Source organism: Ceratotherium simum, chromosome 1 (assembly GCF_057802395.1).
Source record: "Ceratotherium simum simum isolate JZ-2026a chromosome 1, ASM5780239v1, whole genome shotgun sequence".
Lineage (NCBI taxonomy): Eukaryota > Metazoa > Chordata > Mammalia > Perissodactyla > Rhinocerotidae > Ceratotherium > Ceratotherium simum.
This window is the reverse complement of record NC_141900.1, coordinates 62,544,404-62,566,035: the sequence shown is the minus strand read 5'-3', so window position 1 is coordinate 62,566,035 and position 21,632 is coordinate 62,544,404. Positions and strand designations below refer to the sequence as shown.

General features: G+C 48.8%; 1 protein-coding gene across 1 annotated transcript; it reads right to left on the bottom strand.

Moving 5' to 3' along the window:
• Positions 1-12,702: 12,702 nt before the first annotated feature.
• Positions 12,703-16,066, bottom strand: LOC101407907 (indolethylamine N-methyltransferase). Its single transcript, XM_004443959.3, is given in 5 exon segments — positions 12,703-13,128; positions 13,709-13,712; positions 14,289-14,460; positions 14,463-14,495; positions 15,913-16,066. Coding segments are annotated over 5 exon segments (789 nt in total).
• Between the last annotated feature and the right edge of the window lie 5,566 nt (positions 16,067-21,632).

Here is a 21,632-nt window from a genome sequence, read left to right as displayed (position 1 = left end):
GGGGAGGACAAAAACATTCAAATCATAATAATTACTTAGATAGTAATGGTTCAGCAAAGACTTGAAAGAAGAGAGGATGAGAGCCATGCAGATACTCAGAGGAAGAGCACTCCAGGCAGAGGAAACAGCGAGTGCAAAGGTCCTGAGACAGCATCCAGCCTGAGTGCTTGTGAAACAGAGAGGCCAGAGGGGCAGGGAGGGAGTGAGGCATCAAGGCCCCACTGTGATGGCCTGTGGCTGTTGGAAGGACTTCGGCTTTTACTCTAAGTTGGGTTTTGAGCAGAGGAGAGACAGGATCTGACCTAGGTTTTGACAGGATCTCCCCAGCTTTTGTGTTGAGAATAGACTGTAGAGGGGCAAGTGTGGAACAGAGAGACTGGTTAGGAGACAAGCAGTAATCCGGGTAAAATTTAGGCTAGACATATTGTGTGTGTGTGTGTGTGTGTGTGTGTGTGTGTGTGTGTATGTTATACTTTCCTGACTGTGGGACTTTTTTACCACATTTGGAAGGGAACAGTTAAGCAAGAGAAGCCCAGGAATGTATTCTTTTTCCAGACACATAGCTAGCTCCTGGGGATACAATAACCTTAAGACAACCTTAAGGTGTCAAGTAAAAGGGGACAATCTGATAAATACAGGAAGGGTGAAGGGTGCCCTGCCAGCATTCTGGGGGAGGGACTGGATTGCCTCATATGTCCCATTCTTTGCCACAGATCCCTGGCAGTTGTCTTGATTTCTCTGCATCATGCTCCTGTGAGTCGGAGAAGCCCACAGAGCACTGTAAGGGAGCCCACCTCTCCCACCAGAATGGGAATGGTGGTTGGGGTCCTCAAAAATGACTCCTTTATAATAAACATGCCAAAGATGTGACAACGATATCATCAAAATAAGGACTCGATTATTATTTCCAAGTTCCATAAAACAGGGACAAATGCACGGAGCAGCTAAATAAACAAGGGCTATAGAGCATGGCTGCCCAGGACCCCGGCAAACACAATTTCTCCATGCCACACACTGGCCTAAAGCCAGCGTCAGCCAAGAGGGGCGTGGGCCTCACTAGTGATTGGCGGTCATTTTCTTCACCTGCTCAGAAATGCAATGGGCTACTCACAGAGCTCAGCAATGGAATCATGAAGGGAAAAGTTAACTCCCAAAAGATTACATACAGCCGATCCTTGTGTAAACTTAAAACAACTTAAACCAAAAAATCATAATTTATGAGAAAATATAGCTTCAGTAAAGCTTTATAAAAATAAACACAAGGGAGTGAAGACCACGTGATTCAGGACAGCGGTTCCTCAGGACTCGGGGGGCAGGGGGACAGGGCGGGGAAGCACCACACGGGTAAATGGAAGTAATTGTCAGTGTGATTAGGGCATTTGTTTCATAAGCGTTTGTCACAGTATTCCTAGTGATTCATTAGTTAATAAAAGGAAGTCTTACAGGGACCAACGATGAGAGGAAGTCATGAATCAAGGCGTATTATTAGTTAATTCTATGCCCCTAAGGTCCAGAAGGAAAGGAGGGAGAAAAGAGGAGCAGAAGGAAATTCAGTGCACTTTACATTGGAGAAACAATTTAGCTGGCCTTGCATCATAACACAGAAAGGGTTCTGCAGGCACGTGTGTGTGTGCGTGCATACAAATGTAAAATCATACACGTTGCTATACGTGTATAGCAATGCATATAGCAGTGGCTCTATGCATCTATGAGTCCATGAGCTCCTGTGTTGGTGTGAGTCTAACCACAGGAGTTTATGGGTCCTTGGATTCCGCCTGGTGCCCTGTTGGGCTCTGCAGCAGGGTGCAGCGGACATGGCATGGGCCTTGGAACAGGGAGGTGGGCCTGCTGTATTGTTATGTGAGAGTTGAGGGTCATGTGGTGCCTCCTCCAGGATGCTCTAGGGAGAGGACTGACTGAATGGATTCCCCTCCAATCTAGGGCTCCCTGAAGGCAGGGCAGGGCTGGGCATTTATCTGGGTTGGGAGTTCCAGAGAACAGAAGCACACACACTTGTCTCCATAACCATGTCCTCCCCAGGGACCTGCTATCCGGGGTCAAGGACGTGGGAGCATGCATCTGACCAGGTGCACCATGTCTGGAACAGCTGGGTTGGAAGGACATTGTGAAAGTCCTTCCAATGACGTGAACTTCAGTCTTTCCCAGCTGTCTGGCCACCACTCCCAGAGGTCAAGACAAGGGGTCCCGGACCACTGTCCTTGGCAACATGAAGGAACAACTCACCCACACACCCTCCACATGGCCCTGTCTCATTGGCCACCTCCCAGTCTCTACTCCACATGGCTACCAACATGAGACTGGAGATGGAGGAAAGAGCCAGGCCCCAGCCAGGCTCCAGCAGGATGAAGTGGGACAGCCGCAACCCTGATGAGGCTCTTGGCCTTTCACTCAGCTCAAAGCATCCCAGACCTCCTCACTTTGAGTGATGGAGTCCAACCATCCATGCAGTTCCATGCAGCAGGGCCATCCAGGCAGGTCTGTGTAGCAGGGCCATCCAGGAAGAGAGTGAGGGAGAAGGAGAGGCATCCAATGAAATTTTGAGACTATACCTTCTTTAACCCAAAGTATATATAATTCTCCTCTACCCCTGTGATGGTTAATTTTATGTGTCAACTTGTCTAGACCACGGTACCCCAATATTTGGTCAAACATCAGTCTAGCTGTTGCTGAAAAGGTATTTTTTAGACGAGACTAGCATTTAAATCAGTCGACTTTAAGTGAAACATATTACCCTCCATACCGGGGTGGGCCTCATCCAATCAGTTGAAGGCCTTGGAGAAAAAGATGGAGGCCCCCCAAGGAAGATAGCATTCTGTCTCCTAACTGCCTCTGAACTCAAACTGCAACGTTAACTCTTCCCTGGGTGTCCAGCCTGCCAGCCTGCCCTGCAAATTTTAGTCTCTAGATAGATAGATAGATAGATAGATAGATAGATAGATAGATAGATAGATGATATAGATAGATAAATAGATTGATAGGTAGGTAGGTAGATAGATAGATGATAGATAGACAGATAGACAGAGATATCTCCTATTCATTCTGTTTCTCTGGAGAACCCTGACTAATACACCCCTCAACCCACCTTCCTGCATGCTCATCCTGGAACAGTCCTAGAAAATTCTTGAGCAAAGCTCCTTAGACACTGTCCAGATAAAAAGATGCCTTTTCTGGGGCAAGCTGAGGCCTTTGGCAGTTATTCCACCTCCTAGTGTTTTCACCATCAAGTGCAGACCCCAGACCCTCAGACATAGCTGTCAATATCTCCTTATGAGTAATTCCTGATTAAAATAAGATGATGTCACTCTTTGCAAATCATAATATAATATCACCCAAGAAAGCATTCTGCATGAAAACTCTGGTCCAAGTAAATGAATGGAAAGTGCCCCCAAAGCACTATGGTGAATTCCACCGATTGCTCCAGAGAATCCATTCTTTCCTTCATTCGTGATGATATAGTTAGAGTTGGACAAGGGGTTTCCCAGCCACGCTATATTCCCCACCCTCCCTTGCAGTTGAATGTGGCCGTGGAGCTAAGTTGTCACTAATGGAATGAGAAGGCCGGCACCTTAAGGCCAGGCCCCACCTCTTCCATACTCTTACTCCAGTAAGCCAGAGCACAGCTGCACCTATGACTGTGTGCTATGACCAAAAAGGCAAAGACAACACCCTAGGACAGTAATTCTCAAAGTGTGCCTCAAAACACCAGCACCAGCATCACCCAAGAACTTGTCAGAAATGCAAATTCTCAGTCTCTACATCAGATCTACTGAATCAGAAACTCTAAGGGGATGCCCAATCTGCATTTAACGAGACCTCCGTGTAATTCTGATGTGCACCTAAGTTTGAGCCTGCTTCTCTAGGGATGGCAGAAATAAGATGGAAGGAATGTGTTTCCCTGAGGACTGCATGGAGCAAAGTGACCAGGTGACCTGGAATTCAGATGGTTACAAGTAAGAGAAATAAACTTCCATCTGGTTTGGGCTTTGTTTTATAATTCCTTTATTTTTATTATTTCTTTAAAAAGTGGGGATGGGGATGTCTTTTGTTACAGCACCTTATGTGTTCAACCTAAACAATACAAACCTCTAGGAATGAGTGAAACCCCGACTGTGGGCAGTGGTCTCTTCCTCCAGGGTTGGCTAGACCAGAGCCTCCCAAGGAAGCGTCCACACTGACATGTTGCAAATTGCTTACAGGTGTGCTGAGATCACCACCTCCTCAGGCAGCTGGATAAAGCCATCTGGCCAGAGACCATAGGCACTTACTGCCATGAGCAGCCTTCATTTACTCAACATACTGCACAGCAATTATCATTTCCTATGCGTGCCCTGACATGAAAACTGCCCTCCTGCTGTTCACAACTTTCCATCTTCTGCTTCCTGCCCTCCCCTCCCCTGGCTCTCCAACCTCTTAGTCCACGGCTCTGGACAAGCCTGGGTCTTTTGCTCCAGTGGCCTGATTTGGGCACCTTCCTACAGGTTAGCCGTCTGAATGTTCCAACTCCGTGCTCCTGAGCCGATGGTCATAGGGATTTTCCCTTCTACTTTAGTCTCCCTAAAGACAGGGTGATCCACTCTCAACTGTAAGGCAGTGCTTGGGGATAGCTGTAGGATTTCTTTTCACCCAGGTTTCCTGGGCTGAATCCTTTGCTCCACGGGAGGCTGACTGCAGCAGGCAGCCATCAGCACCTCCCCAGGTGAACTCTGGCTCAGGGTGGTCGCTTCATGGACCACCTCGTGCCCTGGTAGGCAAAGTGCTGGGCCTCTGGGACCACAGCAAAAGAAGGTAGCCACAGTCCTTCGCTTTACTCTCGTGTCTGATTATATTGGTTAGCATTAGGTTCAGTTGAGAGTGACAGAAAACCCCAAACAAGAGTGACTTAGTAAGGAAGTGCTCCAAGAATGATGGGACATGTCAAAAAAACACAGACGCCAGCTTAAAGCGGTTCCTACTGGCCAAATCTGTGCATCAAAGTAAGTAATGATAGTAATATAGATCATATCCCTTGACCAAAATAAGAATCCATGAGTCCATATTTATAGAAAGAAGGGAGGAAGGGAGGGAGGGAGGGAGGAAGGAAGGAAGGAAGGAAGGAAGGAAGGAAGGAAGGAAGGAAGGAAGGAAGGAAGGAAGGAAGGAAGGAAAGAAGGAAGGGGAGTGGGGGGAGAGAGAGATAGAGAGGGAGAAGGGAGAGGGAGAGAGAGGGAGAGGGAGAGGGAGAGAGGGAGAAGGAAAGCTCCTCCTTACATTTGTATATCAGCTAATAAACGTAGAAAGAAAGATGGAAGTAGCAAATCACCATTTGGCAACTAGCATAATAATAATTCATTCAGGCAAGAATCATCGATGGATGCTAAAACTAGTGGGTAAAATCTGATGAGGAAAGGGTATTTATATAGTCTCAAAGTATCTCTCCATAAGATATTTCTGAATTAAAGGGAAAAATGGTCACTTTACAGCAAGGAAATTTGGCTGACATGACATTAACCAAGTGATTGGAGTTACCATCACCAACAATGGGACAAAGCAACATCGTGAGCCACCTTACACACTGAAAGAGACACACCACCACTTCCGTGGTATTCCTGCCAAAATAATAACAATAATAACAGGACAACAACATCAGTGACTTAAACAAAATTGAATTTTATTTGTCTCTCACCTAAAAGTCCGGGGCTCATGTGGTACCGCATATTACTAGGTTTTCAGTTTCCTTCTGTCTTATTCCTCCACCATGTGCGGCCTTGACCTCACAGCCCAAGATGGCAGCACTCAAGTTCAAGGTAGCGGGACAGAGTAAAGGAGGAAGAATCAAAAGCAAGGAGTCCATGTGCACCACATCCTAGGAAAGGTTTCCAGAAGCTGGCACCGAACACTCTGTTTACATCCCTTTGGTCAGGACTCACTCAATTGGTCACACCCAGCTGCAAACGAAGCTGAGAAATGTAGTCTTTGCTTCGGATGGCCATGTGCCCAGCTAAAAAATTCTATTACTATGAAGGGGATAACGGGCATAATGTACAGGAGGACAACTCGCAATCTCAGGAACACTGCTGTTCTTTTGTTTCCAAATGGCACGTGTTTACACCTCTGGTTCTTTTTATTAGGATCTCAAATCATGGCACCCTCTCCACCCCAAACACTTACTGCACACAGGACATGCCCACGTGTGTGCCCAGACGTGTACGGAGCTCAGAACCCATATCCTTCAAACCTTGATCCCCAAACACACCCGGGCCTATTCTGCTTCCGTGACTGTGCACAACTTTAAGTCTCAATATCATTTCCTATGAGGAGGGCAGTTGCCCACAGAAATGCCCCATGGGCTCTATGTTCACATTTAAGCTGATTTAAGCTGAGATGAACAGAAGGGCCAATCTTTGTTCCTTTCCTTCCTAGATAAGCAAACGTAAACGCCTCTCTTAAACAGCCATTTCTCCCGAGCTTGGGCTTGTTGACCTAAAACAAATTCACAGCCAGTTATTTTACCAGCAGAATGGGTTTCCTCAGGAATGGCAAAGAATTGCAATTTAGGACATGTGGTCTATGGGAACCACACGGAAATCCAGAGAAACAAAAGAGGAAAATGTTCTTTTATGAAGTTGGGAGGGGCTGTTGTAAAGGAAGAGTCCGTTGGAGGAGACTGGGAGTTTGAAGTGTAGTGGCTTTTCATTGGCTGATTTATGGCAGTCTCTCATTGGCTGAGCTGTTGCTGGACAAGGAGGAGTTCCTTCCTTCCTTCTGCTGGGGTAGTATCATTTTCTGTCAGAGATGCAAGGTACCGTCTCTTCCTGTTGGGGTCAGTAGTGCATTGAGTGGCACGTGCGTGTGTGAGAGTTCTCTCTTCCGGCCTCCTGACTTTTTAATGAGGTTTTAAATGAGGTTTCTGTTTATTAGTTTTCACAGGCTTTTACAGAGCTCTAGGAAAAAGAGTAGATTTGGGGTTTTTGAGATTACCGTGGGGCAGCAAGATGTGCAGGACTTCCCAGCCTGTCGGGGGAGCCTGAGAATGGTCACTTGCCCAGAATGCACTAGAACAAGATAGCCTGCGCTTACCGGGCAGATCTCTCCTCACCAGCTTTCCTCTTCCTGGTCCCACTCCACTCGCCACCCCCAGCTCCACCATCACAAGGACGAGGGGTGTTACAGTCTTGGGGTGCAAGGAGATTGGGAAGTTAATATGCATTTGGAGCCTATAAGTCTTTGTGGAAGCCCCTCGCCAAGTCCGGTTTGGCCTAGGATGTTACTTGATTCCCATAATGTGGTGCGCATGAACGGGTGAGCAGTGGGGGGGACTACACAGATAGGAAAATCTCCTGAGAGTCTATAACCAAGAGCCTGGGTCTCCTGTTTTCTCATTCGTGTTATTTCAGGGCTGTAGGGGCCATGACTGTGAAGCAGCATGGGTCCTTGTATAATTAGCCACAACATTCAAGGTTTTCCCTGCGCTAGGAAGGCTAGCCCTTCTCTCCATTAGACAATAGTGAACTACTCACTCAAACCACAGCTCAAAGGTCACTTCCATGAAGCCTTCCTGGAATTCCCCCAGGCCCAGTTTGGCATTCTTCTGGTGCTCTTCAAGATGATGGTGTGGGCTACAGGTTAGGCTCTTAGGCTCTTGAGCTACATTGCCTGGATCTAGAAGCCTGGTTCAGCCACTTTGTAGCTGTGTGACTTTGGGCAAGTGTTTTAACCTCTGTGCCTCAGTTTTCCCAGCTGTAAAATGAGGATTAAAAATAATACCTTCCACATGGGCCTGTTGTGAGAATTAAACGAGTTTTACATGTTTTTAAAAGCGGCTGGCCTCAGAGCAGCATTATTCACAATAGCCAAAAGGTGGAAACAATCTAGGTGTCCATTGATGAATGGATAAACAAAATGTGGTACATACATACAGTGGAATATTATTCAGCCTTAAAAAGGAAGGAAATTCTGACACATGCTACAAGATGAAAGAACCTTGAGAACATTAGGCTAAGTGAAATAAGCCAGTCACAAAAGACAAATACTGAATGATACCCCTCATATGAGATACCTAGAGTAGTCAAATTCATAGAGACAGAAAGTAGAATGATGGTTGCCAGGGGCTGAGGGAGAGAGGAATGGGAAGTTGTGTTTTAATGGGTAGAGTTTCAGTTTGGGAAGTTGAAAAGTGTTTTGTGGATGGATGGTGGTAATGATTGCACCACAATCTGAATGTACTTAATACCACTGAACTGTACACTTGAAATGGTTAAGATGGTAAATTTTATGTTATGTTAAAAACAAAAAAATTTTTTTAAGTGGCTGGCACTTTATAAGTGCTCTCAGGGCGCTAGCTATTAATATCAGGTCAAGATCTATGTGTTTGTTACTTATCCCTCTCCTCCAGGGTGGGGAACTGAAGAGTTCAACCCTGGCATCGTGAGCACCCCAAAAAGGGCAGGGAGGGCCGAGTCTGCAGAACTCGTGCAGAGCATCTTGCAGGGATAGACAGAGTTGTAGGCGGAGGAGGGCATAAGACAAGGCAGGGAAGAGCCCAAATGGAAACTGCCCCCAAGGAGAGGTGGCAAGGCACAAAATTTGCCCCAGGATGAGCCTGGTGAGTGCACGTAAGACAGACAGACAGAGTTCACAGCACCGGGAGGGTCCAAGGAGAGCTGGGAACCCCTTCCTCCTCAGGGCTTGGGGAGGGGGGCCTGCACCCGTCATGCTGGACACGCCCTCTCTCCATCGTCCCACACTGGTGTCTGAGCAGCAGCTGTCATGTGGAGGATAAAGCGAACTAGAAATGGGGCTGGGAGAGAGGGGAGACTGAGTCACTGACTTCTAAGAACAGGCCCTCACCCAGCTCCCAGCAGATCCCACCAAGGAACATGTCAAAGAGGCCTGAGGCCTTAGGTTAGGTGTAGAGGGATCCCTCTCGTGTCCAGCTGAGTCCCAGCGGGGCCCACTAGGCCATGCACAGTTGTCCATGAACATGCTCTACTTGGGGATGAGGGTGCTGCCTCCAATCCAGGGGAGCTTATATTGTGGGGACAACTCATCCACCAGAAGGCTCATGTGTCGACCGAGCAGTCTCCTGCTTTCTTGTTCCTGCCAGGCCCATGGCTCTCCTGAAGCTGCCATGGAGAACTAAATGGTGGAGGCAAAGGGCTCCAGACAACCAGGTTTGCAGTAAAGGATCAAGGCTGGGGCCAGCTCTGCTTAACGCAAAAAGAACGTGGCAGAGGCTGGCTGCTGGCTAACCTATCCCCTGCCAACCTACTTCTTCCCTGCCTGCCTCCACTATAGAGCCTAGAAAAGTGGTATACTTCCTTCCCCGGCCTACCTTGGAGCTAGTGGAGGCCCACATGACACACTGGAGTTTGCTAGAATGCTTCTGCAGTGGCTTTTGCTTTCCTCATAAGAGGGCCAGAGATCACTGATGAAGTCTCCTTTTCCTCCACTTCCCTGCCTTGAACCTAGGCATGATGCCTGGAGCCATAGCAGCCATCTTGTAACTAAGGAAAGACAAAATTAATCACAGAGATGCTAGCTCGATTACCACTGAGTCACTGAACCAATATCTCATGCCGTTATATGAGAAGTTAAAGAAAAAAATTGGTGAAGCCACCACAGTTGGGTTTTGTACTGTTTGCACTCCTGATATAGCAGGAGACCTAACCCATCACCTTAGGTAGGTCACAGTTTAGTAAATTACTACACAAAAGGAGTCTTGGCCCACAAGTCCACCTCCCCTGCCCCCAAAATGGACGGTTCATTTCTCTGGCTACATGTAATGGCGCTTTCTTCTCTAAAGACCCATTCCCTCCAGCCTCAACAGCATATCCCAGGTTCTACCCACTGGTTAGGGCAAATGTTTTATTAAAGCATGTGGAGAGTACCAGTTATCTTCAGGTGGACAATAGCAGGTACATAGCACAGTCACTCAGTTCGGCATGGCCCAGTCTGATGAGCTAGACAGCCTGCACAAGCTCCTGTGGATTTCCCTCACACCCTTGCCCACCCTCTTCCCAAGGCAGCCAGCAGCTCTGCGTGCTGGGCTGCCCAAGGGACGAGGCCCCTGGTTTGCATGCTCCATGTCTTTTCCTGTGTTTTGGCTAAATCGCACTGTACAGGAGGTCCTGACGCTGTAAGCAGGACACGCTTGTAGCTTCCTCTCCTCAGCAATCTTTTCTCCTGGCACTGTCTGTCCTCCCCTTGCAGAAACCATCCGCTTTTTGGCTGCCTCCGCAGAAACTTCTTGTGTGCTCAAAACATCCTGGTTGCCAAAGTCCATTTTCTCTCCTGGACCTCATTTCGGCCCCTACCCCACCCTGTTCCTGGACATATGTTCACAGTCTTCATGTCTGCTGGGTGCCCCACCCCGCTCTGCCTGTTGATCATTGCACCATGAGCATGTCTAAAACCTACTGTCGACATAAAATAATCCATAATCAATCTATAAATCAAAATTGGGGTGAGTTTATTAGGAGGCAACTTTTGAGGACCATGTCCCGGGGCCTTCCTTCCCTAAGGAAGGATGGGCACCAAAGAAGTGGGGTGTACAGAGTAGTTATATACTGTCAAAGAGCATGTATCACATATGATTGTAATGTCCCTTTTACAATAGCCACAAGATTGTCCTGCCAGAATAGCTATTGATAGACACAGTGGGGAGCAGTTCTGCTGTCTCGATGGGCATGGCTGGTGTCAGGTCTGTGGTCTCGAGCTCGGTGGTCACAGCATGAGTGCAGCAATCAAATCCTAGCCTAGGGAGAAATGGTTATCCTTAAGGAAATGTCAATGTGGAGGAAGTTGCATCCTTATCTTAAGGGCATTTACTCTTCTCTTTGGGACATGGCAAAGCAGATACACGATGCATGTTTAAAGGTGACAGCCCCTGTTGGAAAAACAAACTCAGGCCGAATTAGTTTTACCCCAAATGGCTTCCTCATATGCTCCAATATATCTTGTTGCTTGCCATTTATTTATCACTACTCATATAGGATGCCTCTCCAGACAAGTCCAGAGATGGTCAGACAGACACACATTTGGGGAATAGCTGGGGTCTGTAAGTTCCCTGGAGTAGAGTGTAACCTGGGAAGTGAAGTTCTGCCAGTAAGACTGCTGTTGCTGACCAAGCCTGTGCTTGGAGACATCCAAGGGGAAGAGGGGCTTCGGTGCCCTTCTGAACCTGTGGCGACACCTAGTGGATTGGACGGTACACTGGACCAGAAGTTGGGAAACCTGGTTCTCGCTCCAAATCTGTCGCCAGCTTGCTGTGTGTCTTTGGGCAAGTCCCTTCCCTCTCTGGACCTCAGCTTCCTGGACTACAGCCCAAAGGGATTGGACTACATAATTTCAAAGGGCTGTTCCAACTCTCCTCTGGGGAAATAATGTCAATAGTCATTTGTGCAAAACCTTTTACTTTTCCAAGCACTTTCACATCAATGATGTCCTGCTCCTAGAACTTTCTTGTAGATTATTCGATTAGGTCCCATTTCCCCGACTTCACAGAAAGGAAACAGGAGGCCCAGAGAAGGGAAAAGACACTCAAGGTCACCCAGACAATCAGCAGGGCTGAGACTACAATCCAGGTCTTCTGACTCTTAACAGGGTTGCTGTGTCTGGCTTTGCTGGGTGTACCCCACACAAAGATATAGGTGGGGGAAAAGGAGGCTAAAAGGTGCTCAGTGGTGGGACCAATTAGCCTTAAGAAAAGGGCACCTTTTTCTAATTGGTCAGCCACTTTGTTCTCGTAGTCCCTCCAGAGGAAGAGGGAACACCTCTCCTCAATTAATCAGCCCAGAGGGCACCTTTCTGCAATTTGTCCATCTGTAGGAGTGACTTTTCCTAATTGGCACAAAGGCACCTGATGTGCTAGCAACAGGCCTGGCTCCCAGACTGCACCTCTTCCCCCTCAGGGCTGGATGACCAGGTCTGGCATAGGGCCGCCAGATGAAATACAGGACACCCAGTTAAATTTGAATTCCAGATAAACAATTAATACTTGTTTTGGATAAGTATGTCCTGTGCAATTTTGGGGACACACTTAGCCTAAAAGAAATGTATTTTGTTCATCTGAAATTCAATTAACTGGGCATCCTGTATTTTTATTTGATAAATCTGCCAACTCTCGTCTGGAGGCAGTGGTTTGCTCAAGCTGACTCACATCAGCTTGTGAGAGCCAAGTGTTAAATTTTTAGGAATTTTGTAAGCCAGTTGTTAAACCACTGGGCGCTTGAAATCAACTGTGGTGGGAGTATCTACACCATGGAAACTGGCAATCACCACAAATCATCTATCCCTCCACTTTTTTTTTTTTTTTTTTGCTTTGCTTCTTTTAGAGCTGATTGTGAAACATTTACCAATACTCCACTGTCTAGAGGCTTCTTTGTCTTAAATATAATGGGTAAAGACTCTGAAACTATGTCCCTGAGTACTCTACCGTTGCATGGGAGTCAGGTAGCCTCTGAGGGTAGCTGTCAGGCTTAGTATATTAGAAAATGGAATATTCCACTTGTGTGATCCTAGAACTAGGTATGTTGGAAAATTAGGATTCTAAAACAAGGATGTTAGAATCTCAGAATTTCAGAAGATGGAATATTAGTGTTGAAAGCAGGGGCTGTTAGACACTACCTATTCCTAACCCCTCTCTAGAGTGTAGATGGGCTGAGGCCTCTGAGCCTGGCCCGATCTCTGGCTGGCCCTCTTGGCTCAGGGCCCAGGCCTCTTACGGGCCACGATGAAGCAGACCCCTGCGTTGGCAGCATTGGTGGATGAGTAGCACGTGGGACTGTGCAGGAACTGCTCGATGTCAAAGCCAGCGTCCAGGACAGCCTGCTCCACCTGCTCCTTCTCCAGGGCCACGCAGGAGAACTCACGCTTCCCCACCATGTAGGACGTGAGCCGCAGCGTGACCGTGGTCACCAGGTGGCCGCCCGGCTTGAGCAGCGAGGCGAGGTTGCAGAGCGCGGCGCGGTAGGCGTCCAGGCTACAGCAGGCACACTCCATGGCCAGCAGGGTGAGCACGCAGTCGGCGGGGGGCAGCACCGCAGGGGCCAGCAGGTTGCCCAGGTTGGCATCGCACTTGAGCACCCGTTTTACCACAGCCTGCACCTTCTCCTCTTTCTCCTGCCACCGGTCACCTCAGAGAGGGCAGGGCTCAGGGAACACACATCAAGGTCCCACGGGGACCTCTCACCCATGACCAGCAGATGGTCAAAGCATTGCTGCCTCAGCTTCCCCAGCAGGAAAATGGTCAGGGAGACGGGCAGATCAATTGTGGGGACCTTCCTCTTTCTGATTCCATGTGGGTCCCCTCCCCTTGATCCCCAGGAGGAACAAGGAGCCCCAAGCATGGACTGAGCATTCAATAAACGTTATTGGATAGATGGATGAATTAATGAATTAGCAACAGATAATTCATGGATGTAGCTATCTTAAAAATATAATACTGAGTGATGAAAAGCAAATCCTAGAAGATAACATACAGCAAATTACTCTGTTATAAAGTTCATAGGTGACTAAAACTAAACAATAGACTATTTACACATACATAAATATGTGACAAAATTATTTTTAAAAAGCAAGGAAATGATAAATATAAAATTCATGTTAGTAATTACCTCAGGTGAGGGGGAAGGCAGGGGGCAAGGAATAGAGGAGAAGCACATATAAGTCTTTATCGTATCTGAATACTCAGGTTGGGTGGTGGGTTCATGCCACTATATGTAATAGAGTCACAACAGGTATAGATGGTAGAGGGAAGAAAGAAAGATGGATGGGTGGATGGATGGATAGATGGATGGATGGAGGGATGAATGATGGACAGATGGATGGGTAGATAGGTAATATAGTCGCAATAGGTATAGACAATAGAGGAAAAAAGGAAAGATAGATAGATAGATAGATAGATAGATAGATAGATAGATAGATAGATAGATAGATGATAGCTAGATAGAGGCAGACAGGCAAGAAGGAAGGAAAGAAGGAGGAAGGAAGGAAGGAGGGAGGGAGAGAAGGAAGGAAGGAAGGACGGATCCTCCATGTGGTCTTCAGTGGTCATATCTGGCTGTATCCCATCTCAACACAGTCCTGTAATCAGAAACTTGCCCCCAAAAGTGCTGTAATCCTGAAACTTGGGGGCCCATCTACTGTCCCACCCAAAGCATCTGGTCCCATCCTTGATAGACCTACTGTCCTGAAAATGTCAGGGACAACAGAGAGGGCAGAGAGCCCTCTGAGAAGGAGGGTTGCTGTCCAGCCCTCAGGGAACCCCCTCCCCGACCCCTGAGCCCTACCTGTTCCCTTCCAGGTCACAGGCGAGTCTCAGCACCGGGGTCCAGTCGTAGGCCCCTGGCTCCTTTTTCAACCACATTTCCAGCTCCTCCCAGTTGCGGTCAGTGAAGTGGGAGAGAGTGATGTCTCTGAAGGACTCACAGGTGGCAAGCACTTGGCAGATGGTAGGCCCGTGCCGATGTCGATCGGAGTGTCCCCTTGGAGGCCCCCTGTGGGAGGGAGAGAGGTCGCTGAGACTGGTAAGGGGCAGGTGAAAGAAATGAGACCTGAGACAGACACCCTGGTCCCACCCACAGGGGATGCGGCGCCAGCCATGGCCATGATCATGGACATGCCAAGCACCATGCTAAATACTGTATATGCATTAATTTCCATTATCACCTCAGAACTACCCTGTGCAGAAACTACTACTTTTATTTCCCTTTTAAAGATGAGAAAACTGAGTCTGAGAAGGGTTAAGCAATTAGCCCAACAGCTTTCAGCCAAGAGTGTAACCACTACCCTCCTGGACAGAGAACAAGAGCCCCAGGCCCTGCTCTGGAGAAGAATCTGAGTGGAGTGTTCAGAGAAGCCACTCTGGGGCAGGACACTTTAGGTTCGGGGCTGACTGGGAGCCTCCCTGGGTGTCCAGCCCTGCCTGGCTGGCTTCCTCTGGGGAGGGCAGGCAGGAAGAGGAAGCCGGGCTTGAGAAGGCGCTGACCTGGGAAGATGGCCCAGGGGTGACTTGAGGTTGCCTGGGAGCTGAACTGAAGTGTGACTTCCAACATTCTGGCTGGAGGGTGGGCTTGGGGCCATCTCTCAGTCTGTGGGGTCACAGCCGCCAGGTGATTCCCTGATTTCTGCCTCCTCAAGCCACCTGCCCCTCCAGGCTCAGCAGTCTCTTAACTCCCTCCTGCCCTCCTCACCAGGAGACTCCCCAATATCCTGTCCCAATCCCTAGTCCAGTACCAGAGTGAGGACACAGTCACAAGAGCCAGGAAGGACACTGCTGGCCCACTATGTCACTACGGGGAGGATAGTTACCACTGGGAGGCAGGCAGATGCTACGAGCCATTTTGCAGATGGTTCACTTGAGGCCCTTGGGGACTGAGGGCTCTGCCAGCAGGTTTTGTGACAGGACTGACCCCACCCAGCACTCTCCACTCCCCGTGTAGGGCTTCTCCAGACCCTCGTGACAGCCACATCCCAACCTGACCACAATCCCACTGTTTGCCCTTGGCCTTCTTGGGGTCTCTGAGGCCTGGCTGTGCAGGGGCTGGGCTGGGTTCGATGACCTTGAGAGCCTTCCCTGCCCCACCCCAAAGATCTGGGAGCTAATGGAGAGTGTTCCTACTCTCCTCACTATATTTACTGGTCCCTGGCCCTGCAAGCAGCTCCGGAGCTATGAGGAGACAGACCCCACCCCCTGCATCACATCTGCCCAAAGAGAGGGGCAGGGCACCCCCAGCTCCCCACCTCAACCCCCGCTCCCTGCAGCCCCTAGGGAAGACCAGGCTTCTTCCCTTATCCCCTATCCAGGGTCCCTGGATATTCTTCCCTGCACGAGGCACCTTCCCTTATCCCCTATCCAGGGTCCCTGGAGAGAGGCTCAAGGGGCCACAGGAGTAAGGTTCCCCCTCTGCTCACCCGGTCCAAAGGTCTTGTGGAGACACTCCAGATTAAACCTGAGCATCTCAGCCTCGAGGGAGGGGCCCCTGTCGAAGCTGTAGTAGGTGGCCAGGTAGTCCCTGGGGAGGAGGTTCTTCTGGTGCTCCTCGCCCCCCGTGAAGCTGCCCTCCATGGGGGCACTGAGTGTGTGCCGTCCTGTCTGCCTGTGTCTTATGAGGGCTCAGGATGCTCCCGACTCCACCCCCAGAATTCCATCCCATCCCCTCACTCTCCCCGTGCCGGCCTCTCCTTGGGCTGCCCTTTCTGGAGAGATGCCCAGGGACCCTCCCTCTGCCCAGCATGCTGACGTACCTTAGCAGAAACTGCTGTAAACCCAGATGCCTGGCAGCTGAGGCTGCAGCAGCCCTGGTCCTGCTTCCTCTAGGGATGGACCCATGTCCATCAGGGATAATCGATGGTGCCCAGTCCCAGGGCCTCCTCTCAACTCTGCCAGCCACGTGCTGCTGTGTGACCTTGGGCAGGTGTCAGACCTCAGTTTCCCCATCTGCATGCCCACCTCGCTGGCTGTAAGAACCAAAGTCACTCCCCTGAGTCACAGGTGCCATGAGCCTGACGGCACAGTGAGGTCCCCATCGGTCCCCTGCTAGTCAGAAGGGCCCAGTGGCTCTCCCCAGGCCAGGCAGTGGGCATCCCAGCCCTTCTGGAGGACATTGTTCAGATCCCTGGGGGCAGAACAGGATGGCTGACCCTGCATCACCGTGCAGGCCACAGTGTGATCAGAAATAGCCACCACTCTCCATGAGTGGGACAAGGGAGCCATATCAAGTGGGACAAGACCTGGCTGTTCCTGCCTCTGTGGAGGCCTCAGTCTCTTGGGGCCTACAGGGTCAGAACTGTTTGTTGACTTAAAGCCAGAACCAAATGCCATACCAAAGCATGAACTGTCAGAGGAGGCCTGGCTTCTTGGCTGCTGCCTCGCCATGTGACCCCGGGTAAGTCAACCCCCCTGGCCTCAGTCTTCTTCCTTTTAGAGTGGGACTGGGTTATAAAACCTCCTACAGAGAATAGCTTGGCTTCCTTTTCTTTCCAGGAAAGAGATCTGACATGGCCACAAACCAGACAGAAATGAATCTGCTACACTGGGGGTGCAGGCCTGCTGCCCTGGAAGTGGGAAGGACAAGAATGTCTTGTTCTGGCTTTAAGTCAACAAACAGTTCTGACCCTGTAGGCCCCAACAGACTGAGGCCTCCACAGAGGCAGGAACAGCCAACAGTCATTCGGGGCCTGGTGTCCAAGGGGTGGGCACAAGGGCAGCCTCCAGGCAGGCCTGGGACTGTGGTGCCAGCCCACAGAAGGCACTCAGAGCAGGCAGGAAGCTGGAGCTCTCACGTTATATAATTTGAGGAGTGTTTAATAAACGGACTGCATTAACAAAGGTGTGGGCAGGGTTGAGGGAAGCCACAAAGGACCTGTGTTAGTCAGGGTTCTCCAGAGAAACATATGTATACCTATGTATATAAATAAAAAGGTTTACATATGTGTGTGTATCTATAAAAGAGGTTTATTTTAAGGAATTGGCTCCCACAGTTATGGAGACGGCAAGTTCAGAATCTGCAGGGTGGACCCAAAATCTGCTGGAGACCCAGGAAGAGCTGAAGCTGCACTTCTGATCTGAAGGCTGTCAGGCTGGAGAACCAGAGAGAGCCAATTCAAGAGCCAGTCCAAATCCACAGGACATCTGCTGGAAGAATTCCCTCTTGCTTGGGGGAAGACAGTCTTTTGTTCTATTCAGGACTTCAACTGATTATATGAGGCCCACCCACATTATGGAGGGCAATCTGCTTACTGAAAGTCCACCAGTTTAAATGTTCGTCTCATCCAAAAACATCCAGGATAATGTTTGGCCACATATCTGGGTGCCATGGCCCAGCTAACTTGACACACAAAATTAGCCATCACAGTGCTCCAGGGCTAGTGCAGGAAGGAGCCATTATCTACCCTAGACCCGAGACAGAGAGCTGTATGGAGAGGGCCTCCTGCAACAACCAACTGCGAAGGAGCTGAAGAATAAATACCCGGACCTCACTCTCCTCCCTCCCTCTGATATCCTGCCAAACCCAGCTGAAATGCAGATGGCAAGAGAACGGATAATATAGTCCACATAGGTCGGCCTCTGGGGGCTCACAGGAGGGTAGAGACGGATCGAGAGTGGTTATTGAGGGACACATGGGAGATGCTAAGCACAGCATCCCATTAATGTTTACAGAATTGAACTGTGGACATCTGTGTACCATCCAGGGGAGACCCAGAGCCCCTGCAGGGGGATGTGGGCATCCAGGGGTCTGCCTGGGCTGGGTAGGAGGGATCATTCTTCCTGAAATCATTCGCCCTGCTGCAATTGGACGTCCTTAGATGGACTGAGGAGGCCATCCCAACTCAGGGCCTCCAGGGCCTCCTGCTGCCCAGAGGAATGAATCCCAATCCCCGTGGTATTCCAGAGCCTCTACCCTCTGGCCTCAAACACCTCTCCCCGAGTTCCTCCCTCTCCATCCCAATACACATGCTGACTCTGGCCTGGCCAGGGGTCTTTGCAGTGCTAGGGTAATCTGCTCAAAGTCTTCTATGGGTATATTCTAAGGAAGGGTTTCTCAACCTCAGCACCACTGCATTTCAAGCCAGATAATTCTCTACCGGGGAAGGGGGGCAGAACTGTGCATGGTAGGACAACCAGCCACATCCCTGGCCTCTACCCACTGGACGCCAGGAGCACCCAATTCCCAGCTGTGACAGCCAACAGTGTCTCCAGACACGGCCAGATGTCCCCTGTGAGGCAAAGCTGCCCCTAGTTGACAACCACTGTCCTGAGGTTCGCCTTCATCAATTTGACAGCACTTGGTTCATGCCAGGGTGGTTTCAGACTCTTTGAAGCATGTCTGCACCATCTTAAGCATCTTTCCATATGGCGACTTTTAAATAGCTCAAGGAAATTTCCATTCAAGGGGACTTCTGCCTTAATTTCAAGTAAATGAGTAAATGTCATGCTACCTATGAAGAAAATAAGACCACTTGAGAGTCGGCCAGATGAGAAAAGGATCACTCTCCTTCTCGAGACTAGGAAAACTACCATCTCAGCAGTCCATGCTCTCTGATACCTCTGTTATCTCCTTTCCGCTTGACCCAGTGGAATGAAGAAACAAGTCCAGAAGACCAAAGAGGAACTTGCACATGTAAACATGACTTTTCCCTGATAAGCTGTAAGCAGCCACGCAGAGCCTCTTCTCACGCCAAGCACCAAAATAAAGGCTAAATATCTTTTTAAAAATCAATCACAGAAGCGATCATAATTGAATAGCTATCAAATCTCTGGATAGGGAATGATTTTGGAAGCCTAGATAGAAGAAAGCCCAAAAGGAAAAATATTAACACATTCTATTAGGGAAAAATTAAACAAATATTTGTCCTGAAAAAATTAAAAGGCAAAAAAACATTGTTTTCCTTTTGGAAAAATAATTTGGCAATTATTTGCCTAAATTACCTGTACTAAAAGTTTTAAAACCTTGACCAGCGATCCACATCTAGGAATCCAGCCTACAGCCAGAATCCAAAATACAGAAAAAGCTTAATGCGCAAGGATTTTGATTACAACGTTATTTACAACGATGAAAACCTACAAGTCTCTTACCTGTCAACCACTACAAAAGTGGTTACATCACTCTTATCTGAACCTCTCTGTGTACTGTTTATTAGGCAGCACTGAAAACTGGCATTCCCAGAGCCTTTACAGTGACACGGAGAATGACGTTGACCCAGCGCTGGGAGAACCAAGCAGGCAGGGATGGGCACGCAGCACCATGACAGCCCTGCAAAAACATTCCAGATGCAAGTGTCAGGAGGCAAATTGCCACATAAGAACCCCTGGGACAAATATGATACAATCAGTGTCACCAATCATTTTAACCCACCTAGAATGTATGTCAATTGGATGTTAATATGAAATTCTTTTTTAATAAATTGGATAGAGGTCTAACTTTTTTTTTTTTTTTAAAGATTTTATTTATTTATTTATTTTCCCCCCAAAGCCCCAGTAGATAGTTGTATGTCACAGCTGCACATCCTTCTAGTTGCTGCATGTGGGACCCAGCCTCAGCATGGCGGGAGAAGCGGTGCTTCGGTGCGCGCCCGGGATCCGAACCCGGGTCCCCAGCAGCGGAGCGCGCGCACTTAACCGCTAAGCCACGGGGCCGGCCCGAGGTCTAACTTTATTTTCTTCCCACCGGATAGGCAGGGGTGCCATCACCATTTATTATTTAATCAACCTTTTTCTCAGTGAATGGAAATACCACAGAGTATAGGTTCCATTTATAGCAGAAAAGGGGGAAATTTACATTTAACACGATAAAATTAAAGTTTATATTCTGTTGAAACTCAAAAACCTGAAAAATAAATGTTGACCATCTTTGATTCTGGGCAGAAGGACTAAGGGGCTTTATTGCTCAAAGTGTGGTGACCTCGGCGTCATCTGCGAGCTGTTAGAAATGCAGAATCTCAGGACCAGAATCTGCATCCTCACGGGGTGGGACAGCGTAGTGTGACTGGTGGAGAACAAGGTTTGGAGTCGGTCTTTATTTGGGCTTTGGACACAGGCCTTGAGTTTGAACATAGACCCATCACTTGCTGGCAGGGCCCCCTTGGAAAAGGCATGTCACCTTCAGCTTCCTCATCTCTAAGGGGGGGTATCAATATCTACTTTGCAGGTTGTTATGAAGGTGGCAGAGGACAGGGGACGCCTGGCACACAGTAGGTACTCTGTAGGTGTTAGGGACCTTTCCAGGTGTCCTGCTCTTTCAACATCTATGGGAGGGCCAGCTCATTACAGGCCCCAGATCTGCCCATTGGCAAAGCATACTAGAGTTTGCTGCCTGAAATCTCGGCTCTTAGGTGAATCTTTGAAAGAGATTTGGCAACTCTTTTTTTACTATAGAACTTTTCATTTCGAGATCATTGTAGTTTCACATGCAGTTGTAGGAAATAATGGAGATTCGTGTACCCTTACACGGATCCCTTACACGGATCTCTATTATTACCCTTTACCCAGTTTCCCCAATAGTAACATCTTTCAAAACAAAAGTAAATATCACAACCAGATACTGACATGGACACAATCCACTGCTCCTATGCAGCTTTCCCGGTGTTACTGTACTCGTGTGTGTGTGTGTGTGTGTGTGTGTTCAGTTGTACACAATTTTATCACATGTTCCGTGTCTGTATGGCAACACTTTAAATGGTTTCTCCAAACATAGGCGTCCCAGGATCTTCAGGGCCCTGGCTGAGTTTACTTCTGCCCTAAGCAAAAAGAAAGGGCTGATTAAGCAAATGCAGAGTAAACAGGGTTGTTTTCTCAGGACAAACTGTTTTCCAGAGCAAGCTCGCTGACCTCGTCAAGGAACCTTGGCCATCTCAGGATCTGTTTCCTCCCTTTAGGGGCCTTTCCACACTGGTTCTCATTTTCCCACGAAACCCAGAGAGCAGCATGCTTGACCCGTTGCAGACGGTGGGTCTGTCTGCGTCTTTGTCTCTCTCTCTCGGCCTATCCGTCTCTCTCTGCGTCCCTGTCCCTCTGTTTCACTCTCCCGCTCCTCCACTCTCCCCCCAGCAGCACCTACACTCAAAACACCACCTCTCAGGACCCGAGGACGCCCGAGAGCACGAGTCGGTGACCCTGTTGCATCCCCATGTTC